General features: G+C 38.1%; 2 protein-coding genes across 2 annotated transcripts; both read left to right on the plus strand.

Moving 5' to 3' along the window:
- Positions 1 to 1,835: 1,835 nt before the first annotated feature.
- Positions 1,836 to 2,759, plus strand: LOC107045676 (pollen-specific leucine-rich repeat extensin-like protein 1). The gene has a single exon (XM_015268008.1). It carries the CDS (start codon positions 1,836 to 1,838, stop codon positions 2,757 to 2,759), a length of 924 nt encoding a protein of 307 aa, XP_015123494.1.
- A 13,617-nt stretch (positions 2,760 to 16,376) lies between these two features.
- On the plus strand, positions 16,377 to 18,699 carry LOC107045679. The gene is made up of 3 exons (XM_015268010.1): positions 16,377 to 16,410; positions 17,136 to 17,681; positions 18,114 to 18,699. The coding sequence occupies exons 1-3, from the start codon at positions 16,378 to 16,380 to the stop codon at positions 18,129 to 18,131; spliced, it is 597 nt and encodes a 198-aa protein (XP_015123496.1). The 5' UTR covers position 16,377; the 3' UTR covers positions 18,132 to 18,699.
- Positions 18,700 to 23,111: the final 4,412 nt, after the last annotated feature.

Genomic DNA, 23,111 nt, shown 5'->3' on the forward strand with positions numbered 1-23,111 from the left:
TGAGTTCAACAGAGTGGAAATAGTCTCACGATAATTCTCACATGAGTCTATTCAAAATGTTTTAATTTAATTTCAAATTAAATATGGGGCTAAAAATCCGTAAATTTTTATTCTCTCGGGAATCGTGAGTCGAGTTTACATGAAATGTCAGTGAAAATAACAGTCTTTCAGTGCTGTTCTTGAAATTGGGATAGTTGGTTCATTGGAGTTCCTTTCGGATTGCCAATGCACCCTCCCCCTCCCCCCACCCAATTAATTTATCAGATCAGCTACAAAAAAAGTTGAAATACATTTTCCTCTAGGACCAGTCGTTTTTTAGATATTCTGAGAACAAAAATTTTGGATTATTTGTTCAAGTATCTTGTAAAGGAGTGATTTTGGACAAAAATGTCAAAAAAAAATTTTATAGGAAATTTTCTCCGCTACAAAAAACCGGTAAACGCATTTTCCCTTAAAACCACTCCATTTCGAGATATTTGTGGAAAAATAGAAAAAAATATACACTCTCTAAACAATTCAAGAGTGAAGGAGGCAAAAAAATAGAGAGGATAACGGGGGAATTATATTCTCCTGTGTGATGATTTTGGGTGGGGCTTTCGACACATCTTTTCGAAATCTCGTTTCCTCTCGAGTTCTTTGAACGAAGCCAGAGCCCTGGGATCCTTAGTGAATTGATGATATTCGTTCATCAGGTGAGCACAAAAATGAATCCTCAGGGCTTTGGTCGTCCTCCGGATATCCAGAGACTCGTAGGAAGTGAGATCCTCCCAAGTGCTTGTCCTGTCAGCGAAAGCTATTTTATTGTTGTCGATAAGATACTGCACCATAATCTTCTTGTCTCTACGAGAAAATCTGTTGCTCGTCCGTTGTGTGGGTGGAGGAGTTGGGGGTCTGGAGATGATGGACCCTGGCTTTGAACTACTGCTCAGCCAGACGGCAGCATCATCATCGTCAGAGTCCAATGTTGGTGGCTGTTTACTGGGACCTGGGAGGTTCAGAAGGATTGGAGATAGTGGGGGGCGTGCTGGTTGAACCTCACTGGGACCAGTTTCATCAGTTTCACCAGTTTGCTCAGGATCTTCATTTTCCTCGATATGGATCTCTGCTCTTCCAACACTGTCTCTCTGCTCCTCGAGAGTTTTAGATTTTACCTCGGCGTCCCAATTGACGTGGATGTTGGAGATTGAGGTACCAAAAATGGAAGATTCGTACGCGTCTGAGTCACTCATCTTGAGATCAATCGGAGAAATCTCTGTAATAAAAAAAAATTCCTTCCAAACATTTTTTATAATATTTTGTCAACATATTTTGTCTACTCTATTTCTAAAGAATTAACTTGGTTTGGTGGGTTGAAATAGAAACGGAAAAACATTAATTATTAGTTGAAAAGAAAACAGAAATTCTTTTAAATACTCGCGATTTCAGATGGATATTTCATTAATGAAATAATTAATTAATTTTTAATTATTTTTTTTTCGAGTCTATCAGCATGTGAATTATCAATGCAATGGCAGAGAGGTACTGGAGAATCCAGGACAAGGGATTAAAAAATCTGGAGGAAACTCAAGAGAAACTGTTGCAGAACAGAATTCAGAGGAAGAGAGCTGAGAGTTTGATGAAACTCTCTCAATCCACCTCAATAAGCGATGGATATCCTGATGATGCACAACGACCTAGAAACATCCTAAGGGGTATCCTCCATGTCTTCATCAAGTCCATCAACCGTCCCCCCGAGTGAAGAACTTAAGAGCAATCCTTAAGCAGAAAGAACTCCAACAGAAACCCCAAACGACGTATACTCTGACATCGAGTCTACTTCGTGCAGTCAAAGATTAATGAAGGCATCACGAAAGTACAATTTGAGTGAAGCATCATCATCAAAAGCTGTTGACTCCCCCAGAAGATATCCAAACCCCTCGAAAACTCCAGAGGATTCTCCAAAAAATCCCCTAGACCAGACCTACGTCAATCCACAGAAACCAAAAAAGAAATTCCGAAAGAGTTTCTTCATACAGAAGCAAAGATCCTCAATCGTCTCTCCCCCATCATCTCCAGCTCCCAAGTCCCCAAACCCAAAGAGAACAACCCCAAGAACCACCAAACAGACACCTCGATGCTCCATGAAGATCCTGAACCCCAGGAATCCCCCAAAAATAAACTTTGACGATAACTCCATCCCCCAGAAGAGGAAAAAGCCGTCCCCCAGAGGCTGTAACTCCACTGACGACGAGAACTACCCCCACATCGAGAAAAAGGCAAAAAGCCTGAGAAAAAAAAGGAAATTGTTCCATCTGAGTGATTCCATCGAGGATCTGTCGGAGTTCCTGGAGGAATCGACTGAAAGACACTCGGAGAAGCCAGAGATCAAGAAGAAACCCCGAGTTATTCATGTGGAGTACTACAAGTCTCATAAGCCCGTCGTCCCAAGTCTCCAGGTCAATAACCCTGAGGATAAATCATCAACGGAGGTGAACCTTACAGGATTGTACTCAGACCTGGATTTTTTGACCCAGGCTAATGTTCGTAGTGATTTAAACCCTTCACCTGGGGGTCGAGACACTTCAGAGACTTCAACATGCACTCAAAATCCTTTAAGAGAGTCAGAAAACATGGAGGAGAGTCAAGACGGGCCATCAGACCCTCAGAAATCATCATTAGAACGTTCAGAAACTACTTTCGAAAATCATTGTCGGTTGATCACAAATCGTTCATTAAAAAATGATGATATGATGTGCCCCAAGACCATCATCACTCAGTGATTTATCGAAGAGAATTGGGAGGAGCTACGAGACATTTTCCACGTGATTCCTCAGCGAAAGATAGTGCAGTCATTCTTCCCTGAAGTGACTGATAATAAATTTCCAAAGATTTCGCGTGGTAGGGGGAACAATGAGCGAATGGTAGATTCGATACGAAAACCCAATTAAAGTGATTGTGAAACGCAGGTAAAAGGGATAAAAGGAAATAGCTCAAAGTCTATTCTATTTTCTAATTCGACACGTATACTGGTTAATTTAATTTCTCGCCTCCTTTGTCAATGTCAATTCGGTCGAACGATTTTTCTTATGGAAAGAGTTCCTTTATATTTCTTATATAAAGGGACTCTCTAGTTCAATTTTATTTTTGTTTTGGCGGTTTTTCAGTTTTTATTTTTCATTTTTCTTCTCCTTCTTGGGGACACTTTTTTTTTACTTTGAGAGCCGCTGTCGAGAATGCTCGGATATCTTGGTAATCTTCGTTGTGGAAAAATCTGATTGTACGAATTGTCTTTTTGGGGTTTAGATAGGAGGTAAATGGGTGAAAAATTTAGTTTTAAACTTGTGTTGAGATGACACGACACAACTACCTCAGTGAATTCATGTACAATTGTTGTAATAAATGAAGACAAGGGAATATTTATAATATGTATTTATTATTAATTATTAGTATCTTTATATATCAGCATCACACACAACCGTCCATATCCAACTTGACTTAATAACCGACTTTTTCCATCCGCCATATTCCAACTACCTCAATTCACCTCATGCCCATCGGGGGCAGCACATACCAATAAAGTACGAATGTATACTATATAGAAAACAACAATCACCAGATTCTACAAATTTACTCAAATCCAGGATTAATAAAACCTAAAAATCCCGGTATTTCCCTCCAATCTCCTAATTTTTATCTCAAACTTGGCAATCTGCACTCTCCAATTGCCCCGATCCCGATCTCCCCCAAAAATACATTCCATCAAAAGACATTCCCCATCTCCATGTATTCCCATAAAAAAAACTCGAATCATTCACGAGAGAAGTACACACCGTTGACTGAAAGACTTTACTATCCACCAATTCCCATTTCCCGGTGTATCTGAACGCACTCGTAGCCCCATCATTTCAATTGTGATAACAATGGTGTATAAAATTCATGAGAAAAGGACTAAATATACCCTGCAAAAGTTTTTATGATAGTTTTTACCACAGAACGCGAAGGAGAATAATGAAATCCATGAAATAAAGAAAAAAGTCCAGTCCATTCAAGAAATTCACTGAGAAAATATTTCAAAAACAAAAAAAAATCTATTCCATAATAACTTTATTATTTATCTGTATTTTATCACTTCTGAATGAAATATCAATCGAAAAAGATGGCAGTTGCACTACACAGGACAGTGAAAAAAAACGAAATGAATGCTCGACAACACCGTCTTCGTTGGTATGAATCTGATTGGTTGATGACAAGATATTGAAGAGCCTGTAGAAAATAGTGATTTGAAGCGAATTGAATCATTTATGATTCAACAGAAGGGAACTCCAAAGAACTTTTTTTATATGATGAAATTTTCGATAAAAAAAAATCTCTATGATATTTCTTGTGTATTTCAATCATTAGTGGTATAATGCGATACTTCATTAGTGCTAATTACTATCCACTGCCGCTTTACCACTAAATTAAATAGTTTTAAATAATTATTATGCTTGTTAAACAGTTTCAAATCATTATTATCGAAAGGTCTAAAACTATTCTACATAATTTTCACAAGTGTCCACAAGTTTGCTTCTGCAATGAATTCAGAAAATGAAAAAATGGGAAAGTCCAGTCTAAAATATTTTGCAACAATCTCGAGAATTACGTGTAAAATTCTCTAGAAAACATATTTCCAGATGTACTGATTACCCGAAGAAAATTGGAAACGCGTGAGAAGCGTGAAATCCTTCCGAATTCCTCCAAAACTCAAAAAAATCGCACGATGACAACGAAAAATTCTTCAAGACTCCCCCGAAACTTCTCTCCACATCCACGACTTCTCCATTATCTCCATTTAGCTCAAAAAAAAATCCTAGAACTTCCCCAGATTCGATAGTCCCCTCGAAACAGCTCGAAACCTGCGAGAACCGTTAAAAAAATCCAAATTGTATCTTCCTGAATATGTCCACCACTCCCACCACCTCCTCACTCTTCTATTTATCCTCAGAGAGCTCTGAAATAGCCCCTCAGACTCGAGCTTCCTCTAAAAAAATCCTGACAAATTCTTTCGAAACTCCAAGAATCTTTTCTGGACGTCTCCAACATCCCCTGACTCTCTCCTCACTCAAAAATCTCCTAAAATCGAATTTAGCTATCGAAAACACCAGCAAAATCCTTCAGAAGACCAACGCTTTCCTCAGTCGCTCAACCCCTCAAAAAATAATTATTCAATTTTCCTAAAAATGAATAATGAATTTTGTTCTTTTTGTTTGACGTTGACTGCACGATTCATAATTCAATGTGTGGATTAATCATGTCAGGGACACACTTTCATAGCCTGAAAATAATTTCCAAATCTTTTTTCTTCCGATTTCTGTGAGGATAAAATAATCGAGATGCGTTGTCGCAATAAATGGAATATATCTTATAAATAGACACTTCCGTCATTCGATGAACGACTATACGTGAGGGCTTCAAGAAATTATCATTGGAGACAATAACTTATGTAATAATACAACCTGGTTCATATTGTACCACAGGGTACAGATTTTTCCGAATTATCGATGAACCTTGAACCGATGTCGTGACTGTGGAATCCATAAGCCACAACCCTGAAAAATTAGATTATTTAGAGAATATCATCGAAATATAAACTTCACAAGGTAGGAAGGAGACAGATCAACAAAATCGATGAGGGAATGCCAGAGAGTACACCTGAAGGAGGAAGGATTTGGAGAGTGGAAATTCGACGACAGAGGCGAAAAACAACTATGGGAAAGGAATCAGGGATGATTGTTGATTATTATTATTGATAAAAAAAAGATATTGAATAGCTAAAACAATGTTAGAATTGACAAACTAGCAATCAAAACACCGGAGAGAAGAAGAATAGCTCTGAAGAAAAAGAAGAATAGATGTAAATCTCAGGGAAATGGGAGGATTCGTATATAAAATAATAGATAAACAAAAACTCTCGATGGATAATCATATGTCCCTCGAATAGAGTAATATTAATATATTATTCGATGAACAAATCGAATCTGGATTCACGTAATTGTAGTGATAATATAAAGAGTATAATCAAACGTTTACACTAGTTCATCGGATGTTATTCGTTATGATTATCTAGAAATTAACAACAATGAATTTTATTACCTGAGGAACTGCGTGATTTTCGCCAAAGGTTTTTTTCATACATTTTGACAGCTTGATCGAACATAGGATACGTTTTCATATGACTCGATGCACCTGTAAGGTGTCGATTGATCATGGTACACCAGTTGATGATGAAATGATTCGTTATGATTTTTACAATCATCTCATGGAGATACTTCTGATGCTCGGGATTATCACACATTATCCAATCACTTTTGATCCCTTCTAATACTTTCTGAATCAGTACAGTAGTTATTTTGGGGTAATGACAAACTCTGACCATCATGGTGTTGAGATATTCAATTATTCTGGGATATATCAAGTCGAACTCTCATTTTTTGTTCTGACAAAATTGTGATCTGTGAAACGTGAGCTGACATTGATAACATTTCTCGACGATACTCTTTGTGATTGGAGCCCTGAATAATTCATCTTTGATTTTATCAATAGATTCAGTGAGAATTCCTAGAGCGTCAGTGACATTTTGTGGATTAGACAGCCATTGGAAGGGATTTTCAGAGTACTCCTCAGCGCCTGACTCAACGCGGACAGTATCCCTTGGACCTCCATTATTGCTGACTAGCAAGCTTTCCGATGTAAATGGAAACTCTGCATCACTTGTGCCCTCACAGTTTGAACCTTCCCTTTCTTCTTTGGACAAATTACAAATGAGGAGTGTTTTGAAATTCCCGGTGAATTGCCAGCATGATGGATTTACGTAGCGAGCTCCTAAGGCACGAATGGACCCAAAAAAATTTTCCAATGGATCCTGACTGATGTATTTTGATTTGAATTCCTCAAATCCTTTCTCCTTCAAAAGTTTCCATAACTTCTGAATGCCTTTAATGCTCTGTATCCAACTGGCTATCGCTTGACATTGGTTGTTTGGTTTCCTTAAGGTGGTCGGATCAACATACTGCATTCTACGGAGTTTCTCTTTGGCTTCTTCCCAGAACTTGTGATGAGAACTAGTAGTAGTGACCACACTCCGCAATGGTGGCTTATCTGGAGTAAGGGGTGATTCTCCATTGAAGGAATCAAACACATCATTGAGGAATTCTAGGGTTTCTGCTGTGTCGGCTCCCTCTCTTTTTCCAATTGGAGTAACATCCGTAAACAGTCCCACGTAATCTTAAAGTCCAACTAAAATTAATATTCAAACTGAATAATAATCTTTAAGGTAATTCGAGGGTTTAGGGGACGAGTACGAGTTGCAAACCGACTTCAGATAATGATAATTATTTGATACCTAAATGAGGCGTTACTAAGAAAATTTTTTATGGTGGTTGGTGATTGAGGGAGATGAGAATTTAATTTCATCAGGGAGTCTATTGATAATAATAATAATAATAATAATTTTTTAATATTTAAATATTTGATGGGTATCCGCTATATCACAGGGAAAATGGTGAGGGAGTTTGATTTCTGGCTAATAAAATTCAGCGCAACTGAGGAGTACTGATAAATTTCGATGGTATTACTGCCATAATCGTTGTCTGAATGTGGTATTTATTCGGTTGGTATTGAGGCTGAAGGGGAATTCTGGGAATAATTAGAGAACAAAGATATGAAGAGGTAAAAGTTTAGTCCCTTTTTGTAGAGAAATTGATCATCGATGCATTCAATTATGAACCCAATTATCAATAAAGATTCAATGCCTATGACACACATCCATCAATGAACAGCCACTATTTGATTAGCAAGAATTGCACATGAGAACTCAGAGTAAAAATTGAATTCAATGAATCCATGGGATTGAAAGAACACTACTTATCACGTAAAGTACAACAAGAAGATAAATAGATGCAGATTTAATGATCTAATGATTTAATTATTTAATGATTCTCTACTTAAAAATTGATGATTACTCACTCCTCTCAGTAAAATCTCGGATACAACTTGCAACAGATCTGGTAAGCACCTGAACTGCGTGTTTAACTCGCATTTTCTTCTTTTTTTTTGATTGATATGTTCTTCAGTGATTTTTTTCATTTTGGGATGCAATCCATGTGAGCGTTGGTCGATCTTGAAGGCTTTCTCAACGACACTCCAATACGCAAATTTTCTGGGTTCACCTTTGGATCCAACGTTTATTTCAAGGAGTTAAGTTATTAAATTATTACGAGTGCCCTTGATTATGTGTGATGGATAGTATAGTGGGATTAGTACGATATTCCCAATTTTGATTGTTCTTCGTGAGAAAATCAGAGAATGAAAATCAGAGATGACAGAACACATAAGTCAATCTTCCGGCCGAGGGGAGGCTAATTTCTAACGTAATTTGATGAAGAACGACTTCAAATATCAAAATGTCCTACTTCCGTCATGGAAAGAATATCTCAGATATATTTTCGGCCAAAAATGTGGTATGCTAAATATATGCTAGATATAAGTGCTGTATATATCTCATTCCCATAAGGGTTATCATCGAGCTTCCGGGGATTCTCGCTATGGGTCAGGTGCGGGGAATCACTAGTAACGTGTCCACCAAAGGACAACCCCCAAAAAAACTTCTTATGGCCGTGAAGTCGATCTTCCCGGCGGGGGGAGGCTATTTTTTTATCGTAATTTGAAGAAAAACGAGTTCAAATGTCAAAATGACCTACTTATAATCAATCTTCCGGGGATTCTTACTACTAGTCAGGTGCGGGGGATCACCAGCAACAACTCTACCAAAGGACAACCCCCCAAAAAACTTCTTTTGGCTGTGAAGTCGATTTTGCGATGGGGTGGAGGCCAAATTATATCGAAATTCAATGAAAAAGGCGTTCAAATGTCAAAACGACATTTATATTCAATCTGTCGGAGATTCTTGCTACTAGTCGGGTGCTGAGGATCACCAGCAATATGTACACCAAAGGAGAACCCCCAAAAAAACTTCTTTTGGCTGTGAAGTCGCTCTTCCGGACGGGGGAGGCTAATTTTTAACGTAATTTCATGAAAAACAACTTCAAATGTCAAAATGACCTACTTATTATCAATCTGTCGGGGATAAATACTGAGTGATCGACTTAGGGATATTAACTCACGTTCTGGTTTATTGTTTTTCCCTCGCCATTTGTTGGATTCATCAATCAATTCATCAATAGCTCTTTTATTCGTCGGGGCTTGGTCACAAACTGTGGCGACAAGGTGAAATCCTGTTGCTTCCACCGCTTCAGTGACTATGATTATGCATTTTTTCAATTCCGCCACTCGAGTGAGGGATTGACAAAAACCGTAATAGACCGGAAGGATCCATCCTGACTTTATATTACGTATCAAAAAAATGATGGCATGATCTGCAAACTTGTAGTTGCGCCTGAACCCCCAATCTTCTAGCCCCGCAATCTTATCAGAGGACTTGTCATGTTGTCATATGTTCCATTAAGTTGACCTCGTCCCAGGTGACAACACACAACTTATCCTTATCATCTATTGATTTGCTTATTTCAGCGAGTTTATCAAGCACAGCATGATTCGGACCAGGGGAGCATGGTACGGATTCCAATGTAGTGTTGATTGTTGAAGGTCCAGCGAGAATCATATTAGATGCCAAATAGTCATAACAAGGCCGAGAAAGCTTCCTTATAGCCGTACATAAGGCCTTTTCTGGTCTTGTGAAACGTCTACCCTGATAAGAACATGGAGAATAATCCATGTCAATACAAAATCATGCGCGAAAGGGCGCGCCATAGATCTATAACAACTGTTCAGAATATTTCTCCCCCTCTACCAATGTACCCCTAGTATATTTTGCAGTTGATTGTCGACAGGTTGAGAGAGTATTAGTCTTGTAATGATGTTGATGGGGCATTGCGACCACCAGAAGACAATTTAAATTGATGATAACGAAGGGAAGTGAATTTTTGTATTTCTAAGGGAAATTATTTGATACTTGAATGAGTCCCCATCATCAAGGAATTAAACATGCAGAGAAGCGAGGAAAATAGATCGTACGCATACAGGGTGTAACGGAAAAGTTATGTCTATCATGCAAACGTGAAAAAAAATACGTTCGCCTCACCCCTTCGATGCAATAACTCTCCTCGTCGGTCGAGTTCACCTAGACACATCACGAGTATTGAACTCGTAATGATGATAAAATACGATTATTATTGTTTCAATATTTGTTATCAGAGTGAACTAGAATTTACTCTTGGTTTCCTTCCAACATTACGGAACTGCATATTGTAGTTTCTCTCCACATTTGGACCACTTTTTCACTCGATCTAATTTCACCACTGAGCTCACTTTTTTCAATCGTTCTTTACATCTGCGGAGCCCTTGACTTAGCCTTTTGTTTTTCTTCTTCAATAAGCTATTTTTCAGCTTCAATTCCTTAATTAAATTTTCATATTCTAGAGTAATTCCTTCCTCGTCCAAATTTTTTTTTCCTTTTCTCTGGGATACCAGGGGTTCATGAATTTCACTTGGGACCGTTTCACTGCTTTCCGACTCTCCAAGTGACCCCATCACTTCCGTCATATTATGAGAATCCAGGTTCCCTTTATCAACAGCTTCAGTATCAGTTCCAGTATCAACAGCATCATTGTCCACTTCTACATTTGTCACCTATTTCAAACGCTGGTCTCCTACTTCGAGTGTTATGTGCTGATCTATGGGAATATCCACTTCCATTCGCTTCGAAGTGTCAATATTTCTGGGCACAGCGGTGGGGTTTAATGTCCGACGATTTGAACCTGATGAATAATCTGACAGCAAGAAGTGGTTGGAGCAGACGAAAAGTTTATTCAACTTTTGTGGGGGAAGATTCTGGAGTTCAGGAGAGTTGAAGTGGGACGCGGGAGGGTCGACAGGGAGGGTCGAAGTGGGACTCGGTGAAGTTTTTTCCCCGTCACTCCACAACCTGGGAAAACACAGGTTGGCATTTTGAAGTACTTACAACTAAATTTCTCGAAATCGAACTTATCTCTTCTTATCTCCTCCTCACAATTGTAACTTCTCCAACTTTTGAGTTTAATTAATTAATTTGACACTGTTTCTGATTAAACCATATAACACATTTTTTTTTACATAACAACAGACATTTGAAAATAACAACACGGATCCCCCCCATCGCTTTCTTCGATGCGCATGTGCTGTCTTCAACCCCCCGGAGAAACCGCATGATCTTGCATTTTCCCCGAAATTCTTTTTTTTTTAAGTATTAAAAATCAGCACATGTTTCCGAAGGGATAAATTTTATAAAAATATAATCTCAGATCCCTCCCCCTCACCTCCCTAAATTTTGACCCCTCCGGATACATGCGGCTGTCTTCAACTCCCCGGAGAAACCGCATACTCATGTATTTTCCCCAAAATTAATTTTTTTTAGATTATAAAAAATCAGCACATGTTTCCGGACTGGTAAATTTTATAACAATGTCGTCTCACACTCCTCCCCCTCACCCCCGTAAATTTCCAACCCTCCANGTATTTTCCCCAAAATTAATTTTTTTTAGATTATAAAAAATCAGCACATGTTTCCGGACTGGTAAATTTTATAACAATGTCGTCTCACACTCCTCCCCCTCACCCCCGTAAATTTCCAACCCTCCAGATACATGCGGCTGTCTTCAACCCCCCGGAGAATCCGCATGATCATGTATTTTCCCCGAAATTCTTTTTTTTTAATCCTCCGGGGGGTTGAAGACAGCCGCATGTATCCGGAGGGGTGAAAATTCAGGGGGGTGAGGGGGAGGTGTCTAACATTACATTTTTATAAAATTTACGCCTCCGGAAACATGCGCTGATTTTTAATAATTAAAAAAAAAAAAGAATTTCGGGGAAAATACATGATCATGCGGTTTCTCCGGGGGGTTGAAGACAGCCGCATGTATCCGGAGGGACGAAAATTTATGGGGGTGAGGGAGAGGGGTCTGAGACTACAGTGTTATAAAATTCACCTCATCGGAAACAAGCGCTGATTTTTTATAATTAAAAAAAAAGAATTTCGGGGAAAATACATGTTCACGCGGTTCCTCCGGGGGGTTGAAGACAGCCTCATATATCCGGTGGGGTGGAAATTTAGGGGGGCGAGGGGGATCTGAGATTACATTTTCACAAAATTCACCCCTCCGGAAATATGCGCTGATTTTTTATAATCTAAAAAATAATTAATCTCGGGGAAAATACATGAGTATGCGGTTTCTCCGAGGGGTTGAAACCGCATGTATCCGGAGGGGTAAATTTTACAAATTCATTGTTTAAAAAATTATAAAAAATCAGTGCATGTTTTCGGAGGTGTAAATTTTATAAAAATGTAATCTCAGACCCCTCCCGTTCACCCCCCTCAATTTTCATCCCTCCGGATACATGCGTCTGTTTTCCACCCTGGCAGTCNCCCTCCAGATACATGCGGCTGTCTTCAACCCCCCGGAGAATCCGCATGATCATGTATTTTCCCCGAAATTCTTTTTTTTTAATCCTCCGGGGGGTTGAAGACAGCCGCATGTATCCGGAGGGGTGAAAATTCAGGGGGGTGAGGGGGAGGTGTCTAACATTACATTTTTATAAAATTTACGCCTCCGGAAACATGCGCTGATTTTTAATAATTAAAAAAAAAAAAGAATTTCGGGGAAAATACATGATCATGCGGTTTCTCCGGGGGGTTGAAGACAGCCGCATGTATCCGGAGGGACGAAAATTTATGGGGGTGAGGGAGAGGGGTCTGAGACTACAGTGTTATAAAATTCACCTCATCGGAAACAAGCGCTGATTTTTTATAATTAAAAAAAAAGAATTTCGGGGAAAATACATGTTCACGCGGTTCCTCCGGGGGGTTGAAGACAGCCTCATATATCCGGTGGGGTGGAAATTTAGGGGGGCGAGGGGGATCTGAGATTACATTTTCACAAAATTCACCCCTCCGGAAATATGCGCTGATTTTTTATAATCTAAAAAATAATTAATCTCGGGGAAAATACATGAGTATGCGGTTTCTCCGAGGGGTTGAAACCGCATGTATCCGGAGGGGTAAATTTTACAAATTCATTGTTTAAAAAATTATAAAAAATCAGTGCATGTTTTCGGAGGTGTAAATTTTATAAAAATGTAATCTCAGACCCCTCCCGTTCACCCCCCTCAATTTTCATCCCTCCGGATACATGCGTCTGTTTTCCACCCTGGCAGTCATCAGCATTGAATAATTCAAAATATCAACATTTTTTCAGCTAAAATAAAATAACATAATTCGTCACAACACCCTTCTATCGACTCGTTCGACAGACGACTGGCCTGCGACTGTTGCGGCAGCAATCGCAGTGCTGCTATAAACGCGGCCAACCAGGACGGTCATTTAATCCTAACGCCATCTCGCGGCATTCATTGATCGGGGATTGTTTTGGCATAAATACACTTTCACCCATTTCTGCTAATTGNCATCCCTCCGGATACATGCGTCTGTTTTCCACCCTGGCAGTCATCAGCATTGAATAATTCAAAATATCAACATTTTTTCAGCTAAAATAAAATAACATAATTCGTCACAACACCCTTCTATCGACTCGTTCGACAGACGACTGGCCTGCGACTGTTGCGGCAGCAATCGCAGTGCTGCTATAAACGCGGCCAACCAGGACGGTCATTTAATCCTAACGCCATCTCGCGGCATTCATTGATCGGGGATTGTTTTGGCATAAATACACTTTCACCCATTTCTGCTAATTGATAGAAAATAACGCAATAAACTGTATTAATTGAAACAAATCGATCATCTTTCAACTTTTTAACTATTTGTGGATCCTATTTATGTCATTTATGTCATGCGTGCGTGTAAAGTACAGGTTAACAGGGGCGTTTGGAGGTCGGTAAGTCGATTTTACACGCACCACCAATCGTTCTTCACTTAACAGACGTTCCCAGTTTTACACGCGTCCTATGCTATTTTACTGGTATTTTACACGTTCTCAATAACCCCTAGCGACATCTTGCGGTACAAACATAACCCATTATCCCAACCATACACCGATCAGCTGATCCATTAGACACTATTTAACGAAACAAATCGCAGTGCAAAAAGCTAAAAAATAAACTACATAATAATAAATAATTAACTCAAAAAGTGAAATATGAATACACAAGAAGATATGTTTAGTGAATACGATGAAATACTAACAGATAATATACTTCGAAACGCTCAGGAAGCAGAGAAATGCTATCAAGAAAAAGCCAACTTTGAAAGAAAAAAGAAAATGAGTATTTTTTCTAAATATTAGAGAATAATTTTTTTTTGCGCGATTTTTCTTCACCCCCCACCCTGAAGAAAATATGAGGAAAGTTTGTTGTTTTTTCATTATTTTTTTATTAGTATGAAGAATTAATAAACATAAATTATTATTATTATTATTATTATTATTATTATTATTATCATTACTCATATTTTTTTGTCAGATAGATTGAAATATTTGAACAATTATTAAAAGTAACAGATATATTTGACAGGGAATTTTTGAGGAGATTCATTACTTCAAGTTCTCTTTGTTGTTGATATTGGAATTTGTTGAAGTTGATGAGTCTTCATTAGTTCTTTTATTTTGATCATTGTTGAGTTTGCAGTTTGTGACGGTTGTGGGGTGGTGATGAGATACTTTTTGATTTTTTGACAACCCCTTCCCCACCGGGGGGCTCCGCCCCCCTGGACCCCCTCCCCCGCCCGTACCTACTCGCCACCACCACAGACGCACTGATGACATAAAATGCATTACACAACTCGTGAGGTAAGTCGGTTTTACACGCCCGTGCGCCTTCGCCGCATTCGCGTGTAAAGTCCGACTTACCTCACTTGTTGTGTAAAATACCATTTCGGCCTTTTTCACAGGAAAATAACATCGTCAGTACATGCTCGTAACAGCGGTGATACTAAGTTGCCAGGGCAGTACAAGACGACTGTAGAAATAAGCTGAAGTTGTGTCTAGATGTTATGAAAAGTTCTGTGGTTTTTAAAAATAACAAATTCAACTTCATGAACTTGGCGCTCTTCCTGATTTCTGCATTTTTTTCAGTGTCCCAAAAACAACTATCCATAAATAAGTACTCGTGCATTTTTCCACAACAACGTATTGAAATGATGACTCGGCATTTTTTCAATTTTTTTTTCTGAGAAACAACACAATTGTTTTTAAAATTGTTTTTTGCTGAGAAACAATACAATTTTTTTTAATACAATGCTTACAAAGCCGCACTTGGCCGGTTTTTTCAAAAATCAGCTATAACTAGATGAAAATTTCATTGAATCAAAATTACGGTCCACAATTTCGATGAATATTAAATGCTCATCAAAATGGTATATAGATATGCCCACCTAGTACATTTCGCTGCACTTGAAAATCCAACTAAAATTAATTTTTTAAGTGAGACATGAAAATGCAATTTTCGTCTAAAAACTCTCATAAGTTGATGAAAAATTGACAAAATTGGACAAATCAGGGGTTTTTTAATCTTATTTTCAAGCTTATTTAATAAGCCTTCTAATGAGCACACTATATTTATGGTTCATGCAAGAGGAAGGAGGAATTGAGTATAGATACCAAAAAATGAAGTCTGGTAACGCTCACGGATATTTCTATGTTGGATATTGGATGAACAGAAAAATGGGAACTGGTCGGGAAGTTATTGGTTGGACACTTAATGGGTCCAATCTTCCGATTTCGAATTTGGCATGGAATTATTCTGAAGCAATAGAAAATTTACTGGGCTACTGGATAAAGTTATTACCTGAAACAAAAATAAAAAGTTAACATTGAAAGAACAAAAATTAGCATTTCAACTTCGTGATTCTTTAATAATGCAATTTCGGGAATTCAAGTTAATCAGTTAAAAGTTAAGTGACAGGGTTTTCAATACATTAATGGCACTACAACATCCTTTATAGCAATGAATGATATATTTTCATAGAAAAAAAAGTGAACAATAATATTTGTTCTTACTCAGTCCGTGAAGCCTCATTTCACGCACGCTGCACGTGTTAATAAGCCGCTCACGAACATCGTAACAAAAAATATGCTTCGTCACAGTCTCGAAAAATACTCCGCAGAGAAAGTAGCATACGAATAAATTACTGAAGTCAATGAACTGCACCCTGTTACAAGACCATTCCAGAAAATTGTGAATGTGTGAACAACATAACGTATTTGCATTTTTTTACCTCAAGGACTCGAATCGAATTGGCGAAATGTGACGGAAGCATCTCGAATTTCTCCGAATATAATTCAGCATTTTTCCTGGAAGTAAACAAGTGTCGAAATCCAACACAATATACAGTATCAGTTTGAATTTGAGTGTCATATGAGCACGATGGCTCTCACATTTTTCTCAGTGGTACTTTGATCAATGATTCCTCAGTTTGCCGCATAATTTCTAAATTGCCTACGAATTGTTGTGAAAATTTCTATGAAAAATTGATGGATTTAGAACACTGAACAATTGAACAAAGAATTGAACATTGAAATATGCCTCTCCCAGTTCATGCAATGTTCTATCGGGAAAGTTTCTTGATGTCGTTTTCTTAACTACACCCTAGGGGAATATTTGTGAAATCATGTACAATTTTGTTGTGTAAATAGAAAATAATTCCAAGATATTTCATACATATCAGTAGCGAAGCGGTGAAACGTTTTAAGTCGACTTATCTCCTAGTTGAGTTTTTGAGGAATATTTCTGAATCTAAAAGAGATAGCGAAATCTTCGTAATCACATTTGTTGTGGTTCTCAAACGGATCGACAAAAAAGGTCATATTAAAATTTTTGCTATCTCCCTTAGATTCCGAGATATTCATTGAAAACTGGTCAATTGTCAAAATTGACTTGTACTGTTTTACCACTTCGCTACTGATAAGATTTCACAATTATTTCTGAAACTAGCGGATTTTGAGAAGGATTTAAGCAAACTTTTTTCACAGTTCATCAATTTTTTGGCAAAATAGATCTTTGATGACTTTTCTGTAAAGCGATTTGCTTCATACATATTTACAAAGGAAGAAAATCCGAATAGATTATGCCAAAAATAATACTAATTGAAAGCATTTTCCTTTTCTGAATTTCAGGTTTTTGCAATTGGCACATGTTCGAAACAATGTTTCAGCCAAGCAGATGTTGTTATTCAATCAGGATTGGTACAGCCCAGCACAAATCCGATGTCATTAGATGACCTGCCAATTGATTATCAATCGCGATGTTCTCCTCGCCTTCATAATGCTCACCACTCAACCATACAGTATCAATCTACACCGATAGCCCACCGGTTCATTCCGATGATATCTAGCCAATATTATCCACGAAATTTATTATTCTCAGAAACTCAATGTTATCAAGGGATTAATAGATTGATTCATCAACAAATCACTGGGATTCTTCCGCAACATCCTAATCAAATGATGAGCATGGATACGACTGTGGGCAGTGCACTTTCCTGCTCACATCTTCAATACTTAAGACCACATTTGTTCAAGCCTGATCTCCAGACGGGCAGAATCTTCTCAGTGACGCTGCATGGATTGGAGAGCTTGAATTGTAACAAATTTCCCACCTACAACGGACTTCTGTGGGAGCTACCATATCAGACAGGATATTCTCCGAATTCTAAGACAGATGTGAGTTTTCCAATTCACTTCTAGAACCACTAATCTAATCGAGTCCGAAATGGAATCTTTATTGATTGCGTCATTATTTTTTGAACCAGTCTATTTGTGAAAAAATGTTGAGGGGCTGTTGTTATGAATGAAAAAGTATCTTACGTATCAAAAACGGTGTCAATATTTGCAATTAATATACTTTATTATCAACATAATCGATAATGAACATGATGAGTGACTAGCGTCTTCAGATTCATTTGATTGCAATTCAGGATGTTATTGGGTAACACATATAGGAAAAATTTCACGTTAAATCCGAAGAAGCTTCAAAATTAGATCAAATAAACCGATTTACTTGTGTGTTTAGACCATTATCGTCGAATTAATTTTTTTTTCAATCTGCAATTACTTGAAATGCTTATTTTTTTTATAATAATCTCAAATTTTCAGGATAAGTTGGAAACATAATTGCCAATATTTCTACCAATGGGTGCCCCGGGATAAAAATTTTCAGTTTGTCGGATCTCTCCAAGACTGTGAGAGACTAAAATGAATCTGTCTGGATCTCTCGCAACCGGTTTCGCGTCTCGGAGAGTCTTTGGTGAGAGACTTCAGTCTGAGTCTTCGCCAACACGGTAGAGACTGGAATCTCTCATTGAAAGCTATGGACTTAGAATTTTCGGGAATGGCAATCAGGATCTCACTAAAATGAATTATTGATTCATTGATCATCAATTAAATAGACACTAGAGCAAGTATAATATAGTACAGGGGACGATTAGGAGGAGGGGTAATGAATTGGATTACGGAGCAAGATGGGATAATTTGATGATCGGATGATGAGCGAATTATATCGTGAGGGAAAATAGGATGAATGGGGAACTAAATGACAGGCTAATTAGCCAGCGAGATAAAACGGGGAGGTGAGGTAGACTGGAACAGCCTGGACGATGGGCGAATTGGAGCCGGGGGGTGAACTAGGACAACAAAGTGAATTTGACGGCGAACTAACCTGCCTATGGGATAAAATGGGATAGTGGTGCGAAATAGAATAACGGATTCAAACAGATCCGTTTTAAACCCTTGTTCTGTTTAACCCCATTATCTCATTATTAATTCACCCTGTCCTATTTTGCCTTCTCCTATTTCGGCCCCGGTAAATTTTGGCTGTTCCATTATACCCACCGTCTCGTTTTACCCCACTTTCATATTTGCCAGGCTCACCCATTTCACCTCGCTATCGATTTTACCAGATTATTCCACTAAATACCATTATTTAATTAACCTGCCGCCTAATTTAACCCTCCGGCTAATTAGCCTGCTATTTAGTTCGCCCCATTTTACGCCGCAATCTGAGTAGTAAGTAGCATTCTCGTCCGGTTTACTCCGAAATTTAATTTTACACCCCACCGTCTAATTTCATCCCATCATTCAATTTACCTAGCCATAAATAAAAAAATTGAAAAAGTAAATTAAAGAATTAAAAAAAGTAAAAAAATTAAATTAATTCACTAGCGGATTCATTCCATACTCCAATTTAATTCGTTGTCCCACTTTATCCTACTGTCACAGTAACTGTCATTGCGGTTCACTTTAGGGTTTCATTTAACCGCTATCCCATTTTGCCCCTCTATCCCATTTTGCCCCACTCAGACTAACCAGGGGAGGTGTTTTGCTCGTTTTATGTCGACAAAAACTTTTTTTTTCTCCCTCCAGAGGGCGTCAGAGAAATTTTGCGGGTTACTTGTATGTGGGTTTGGGACACACGTCGCAGGTATCTGAAACTTTTTCTGTATTGCTTCTCACGATTTCTCATCTGGGAATTGGTATTGCATACTTCCAAAATTCGAAAACTTGAAAATGATTACAAAAAAATCTTGTCCCGGGCTGCTGCGATGGGATTTTTTTACTCGTGTGGCGTAAAAAACCACATCACAGCAACCCGAAAAAAATACTATTACGTCACCATTACAAGGAAACAGTAGAGAAAAAAAATCGTACAGCAGGAATAAAAACATTTACGGGGTAGTAATCTATGGGTCGTCCTGAAATTATTAATCACATCAAAAACAATTGTAATTTCAGTGGTAAAAAAAACTTGATTCAAATTTTAACTCTATAACAATTTGCCTTTTCCGGAAGTACATGAAAAGTTCTGAGAAGAAACTTCTATATTGCCAAATGTAAATAGGTAACGCTGATTATTTATGATTTGTAAAAAAAATTTCATTGGAATGTCTGGCGGTTTCTCTAAGAAAGTCTATCATTTTTTCATTAGAATTCTCTAGGAATTTGATTACAGTTCTATTAGAATTATATTAAAAATTATGCACCTCTGCCATCGATTTGTCAATAGATGTTTCGTTAAGAAATAAATTCAATAGATGTTGATCCTTCTATATGACTTATTATGTTGGGATTTTTTTCTTCTGCGAATTATTAAACATGAGTAAGATTATAAGTTCTTCCTCTTGTACAAAAAACGGATAGATTAAAAAAAATGAAATTCTAGTAAAACTTCAATGAAATTCTTATCGAATAGGAATTGAATATATTTCAATTCAATTCTCTATTCCCTTGATGTTACAAAAGTTTTTCTTTGTTTTACATCTACACATGCCTCCCTCCTTCTTCACCATAGAACCGAGTCTCCTCTCTCCTCCTCGGAATAACAACAATGATTTTAAAGAGGTCAAATAATCATAACAAAATTGCCTTGCGCCTCAACCTCAAGTGAACAATAACAAACAAGTAAGCAGATCTTGCCAGAAGCCAACTCGGACATCTACACCGTTTTGAAACATTTTTGAGAATATTCGCAAATAACTTAAGAAAAGTTTCGCAAATGACAACATGTTAAGCTCATGCTGAAAGCTCCGTCTCCGATGTTCCATCCTTTCGTTGGTCCGGTTCCACTCGCATCCCGGATGTTCCTCACAGTCTCTCCCATCCCTGTTGGAGCCATTTCCATCCTCCAAAAGTTTCAACTCGCTATGCACAGCCACACCGCCAAAATTACTTTTTCTATCGTGGCCACGTCGTCCACCTCAGCTTTATCTAAGCCATAACCTCCTCCCCTCACTATTTATCTTCACCGCCATATTTACTGCCTTTCAGCCTTCCGCTTCTCTCAAGATGTATAGCAATTTTACATAACCTCTCCCTCCTTTTGCGTCTCTATGTCTCACCGTGGACAAATTTCTTGACTAATGTAGCTCCCACGTTCATCGCCAGCACTAACATTTTCACTGCCACATGCTTCATATTTACGGTCTATCAGCCTTCGAATTCTCTCAAGATTGAGAAACAATTTTCCTTGTAGTCTCCTCGTGATATGCCCTTTATTCGTTTCACCATTCAATGATAATAACACTTTCTTCCGTTTACCCTTTATCATAATCGTCCTCTGCTTCTCCCGCTTACTCCTATTCACCTTAATTTACTCAGGTACCTCAGACTTCGGCCAAACTATGCTTCTGCCTCCGTGGTTCTATCCAAATTCTCCATGTAACACCGTGCTTCGTGGTCTCACTATCCGTTCATCCCAAGCTTACCCAACCTTTCTTATTTTGGGCTGCCTCTTTTTTCCTCTCACTACTCTCAATTTCAATTTCTCATGATTTTTCGGAATTTAATTTACATCACCTTGGATATCTTCCACTCTCTAACCCATACGAATTTCGTCTGTTTCCATCGTTTCTTGCCCCTCTTAACCCCTCGCCGTCGTCGCCACGTCATCTAACCTCCAAATTGCCAGCCGCCAACATTCCATTGAAAAACCTCTCAAAAAGTTCTGTTTCACCTCCACTTAATTATCTTTCTTGTAAATAACACTGCAAGAAGCCCCTCCGACAACTTTCTTCCACTTTGTTACGCCAACAAAACATAATGTATTCTCAAAAATCGACGGAGCCTTCACCCACTCTACCTCCTTTCACGAGCGCCACCTCCCCTCTCAAAATTGAATGCAATTTTCTGCAAAAAGCGCTACGTTTTTCTACTCAATCTTTTCATACATACCTTCTACAATTTAATTTCAAAATTTGATTTTTGGGAATCAATAGATCTATAATAGTAAGGGATGATGCTGATATATTTCAAAAACTAAAGGGACAAAGGTAATTTATTCATGTTTTTTGAAGAAATTTCATAGAAAACTCAAGCGTTTTCTCAGAGAAAGTCTATTGTTTTTTCTTTATGATTCTGCAGGACTTCTATTGGAGTTTTATTACAATTCTATTGAAGTTCTATACAGATTCTATTAAAAATTACGCAACTCTGCCATGGACTTTTCAACAGATATTTTGTTAACGCGGCTCGAGCATCGTTATATTATCGCTGTATAGCCAAAGGGGCGTAAGTGCCATGATTTTCAGTTTTTTTTCAAAACCAAAGGGGCGTATGTTTTTTTCAATCGTAAAATGGAACTTACAAACTTTTTCAAACGTTTTTCGCCAATCAATTTCGACAGCAACAAATGGGCGTATTTTCACATAATTCGAACCACAAGAACTATCTGCGGGACATACGCCCCTTTGTTTTTAGTCTTTTGGTTAATATTCTATTCTACTTGAAGCATTAAAAATGACAAAGGAGCATAAGTCTAAATAGAACCAAAGGGATATATCTCCAGTGCATACGTCCCTTTGTAGGAATTGACCCGAATCAAAATTTTACCGGGTCTCCCGACGTAGTTTCAATGGTTTGAACCTACATTGCTTTGATGTCCACATTCTCCATCGAATTTTTACCGTATTTTCAACTTATCTCAACGTGAAGGCCCATGGACGTTGAAAAACACTCAATATCCACCGTATATTAAACGTACTCTCAACGTTAATGACGTTTGCTTTCTGTTAACGTACGTTGTAAGTTTCGACGTCCACATTTGATTGTATCAAGGTCGTAATTGACGATAATTAAAAAATTCATTACCGTGTTAAAGACTCACGTAATTAAATTATTAGTGTTAATACATTAATAACATTATTTTGAAGTTCCAACAATCGTGCATATGAAGGGTGAGTTGGATCCAAGGGTGAGAAGGGTTAGTTGAGTATAACGATCTATTGAGTATAAGGGTCAGATGAGTATAAGGGTGAGTTGCCTTCAAAAGATTACGCGAATCTAAGGGTCAGATAAGTGAAAGCCTCAGTTGAGATTGAATGTCAGTTGAGTTTAAAGGTGAGTTGAGCCAAAGGGTCAAAAGAGTACGAAGGGTCAGGCAAATCCAAGGGTCTGTTTTGTAAGGGTCAGATAATTAAAAACTCCAGTTGAGTTCAACTGTCAGGTGAATTTAAGGGCCAGTTGTGTGTAAGGGTCCGTTGAGTGTAAGGATCAGATGAGTCTAAGACGAAGATAAGGGTCAAATGAGTCTGAGGGTCAGATCGATTCTGCGGCTCAGGTGAACCAAAGGTCATCTGACTTTTACATTGAACTGACTCTTAA

Source organism: Diachasma alloeum, unplaced genomic scaffold (assembly GCF_001412515.2).
Source record: "Diachasma alloeum isolate Michigan unplaced genomic scaffold, Dall2.0 Dall_scaffold_01050, whole genome shotgun sequence".
NCBI classification, from domain to species: domain Eukaryota; kingdom Metazoa; phylum Arthropoda; class Insecta; order Hymenoptera; family Braconidae; genus Diachasma; species Diachasma alloeum.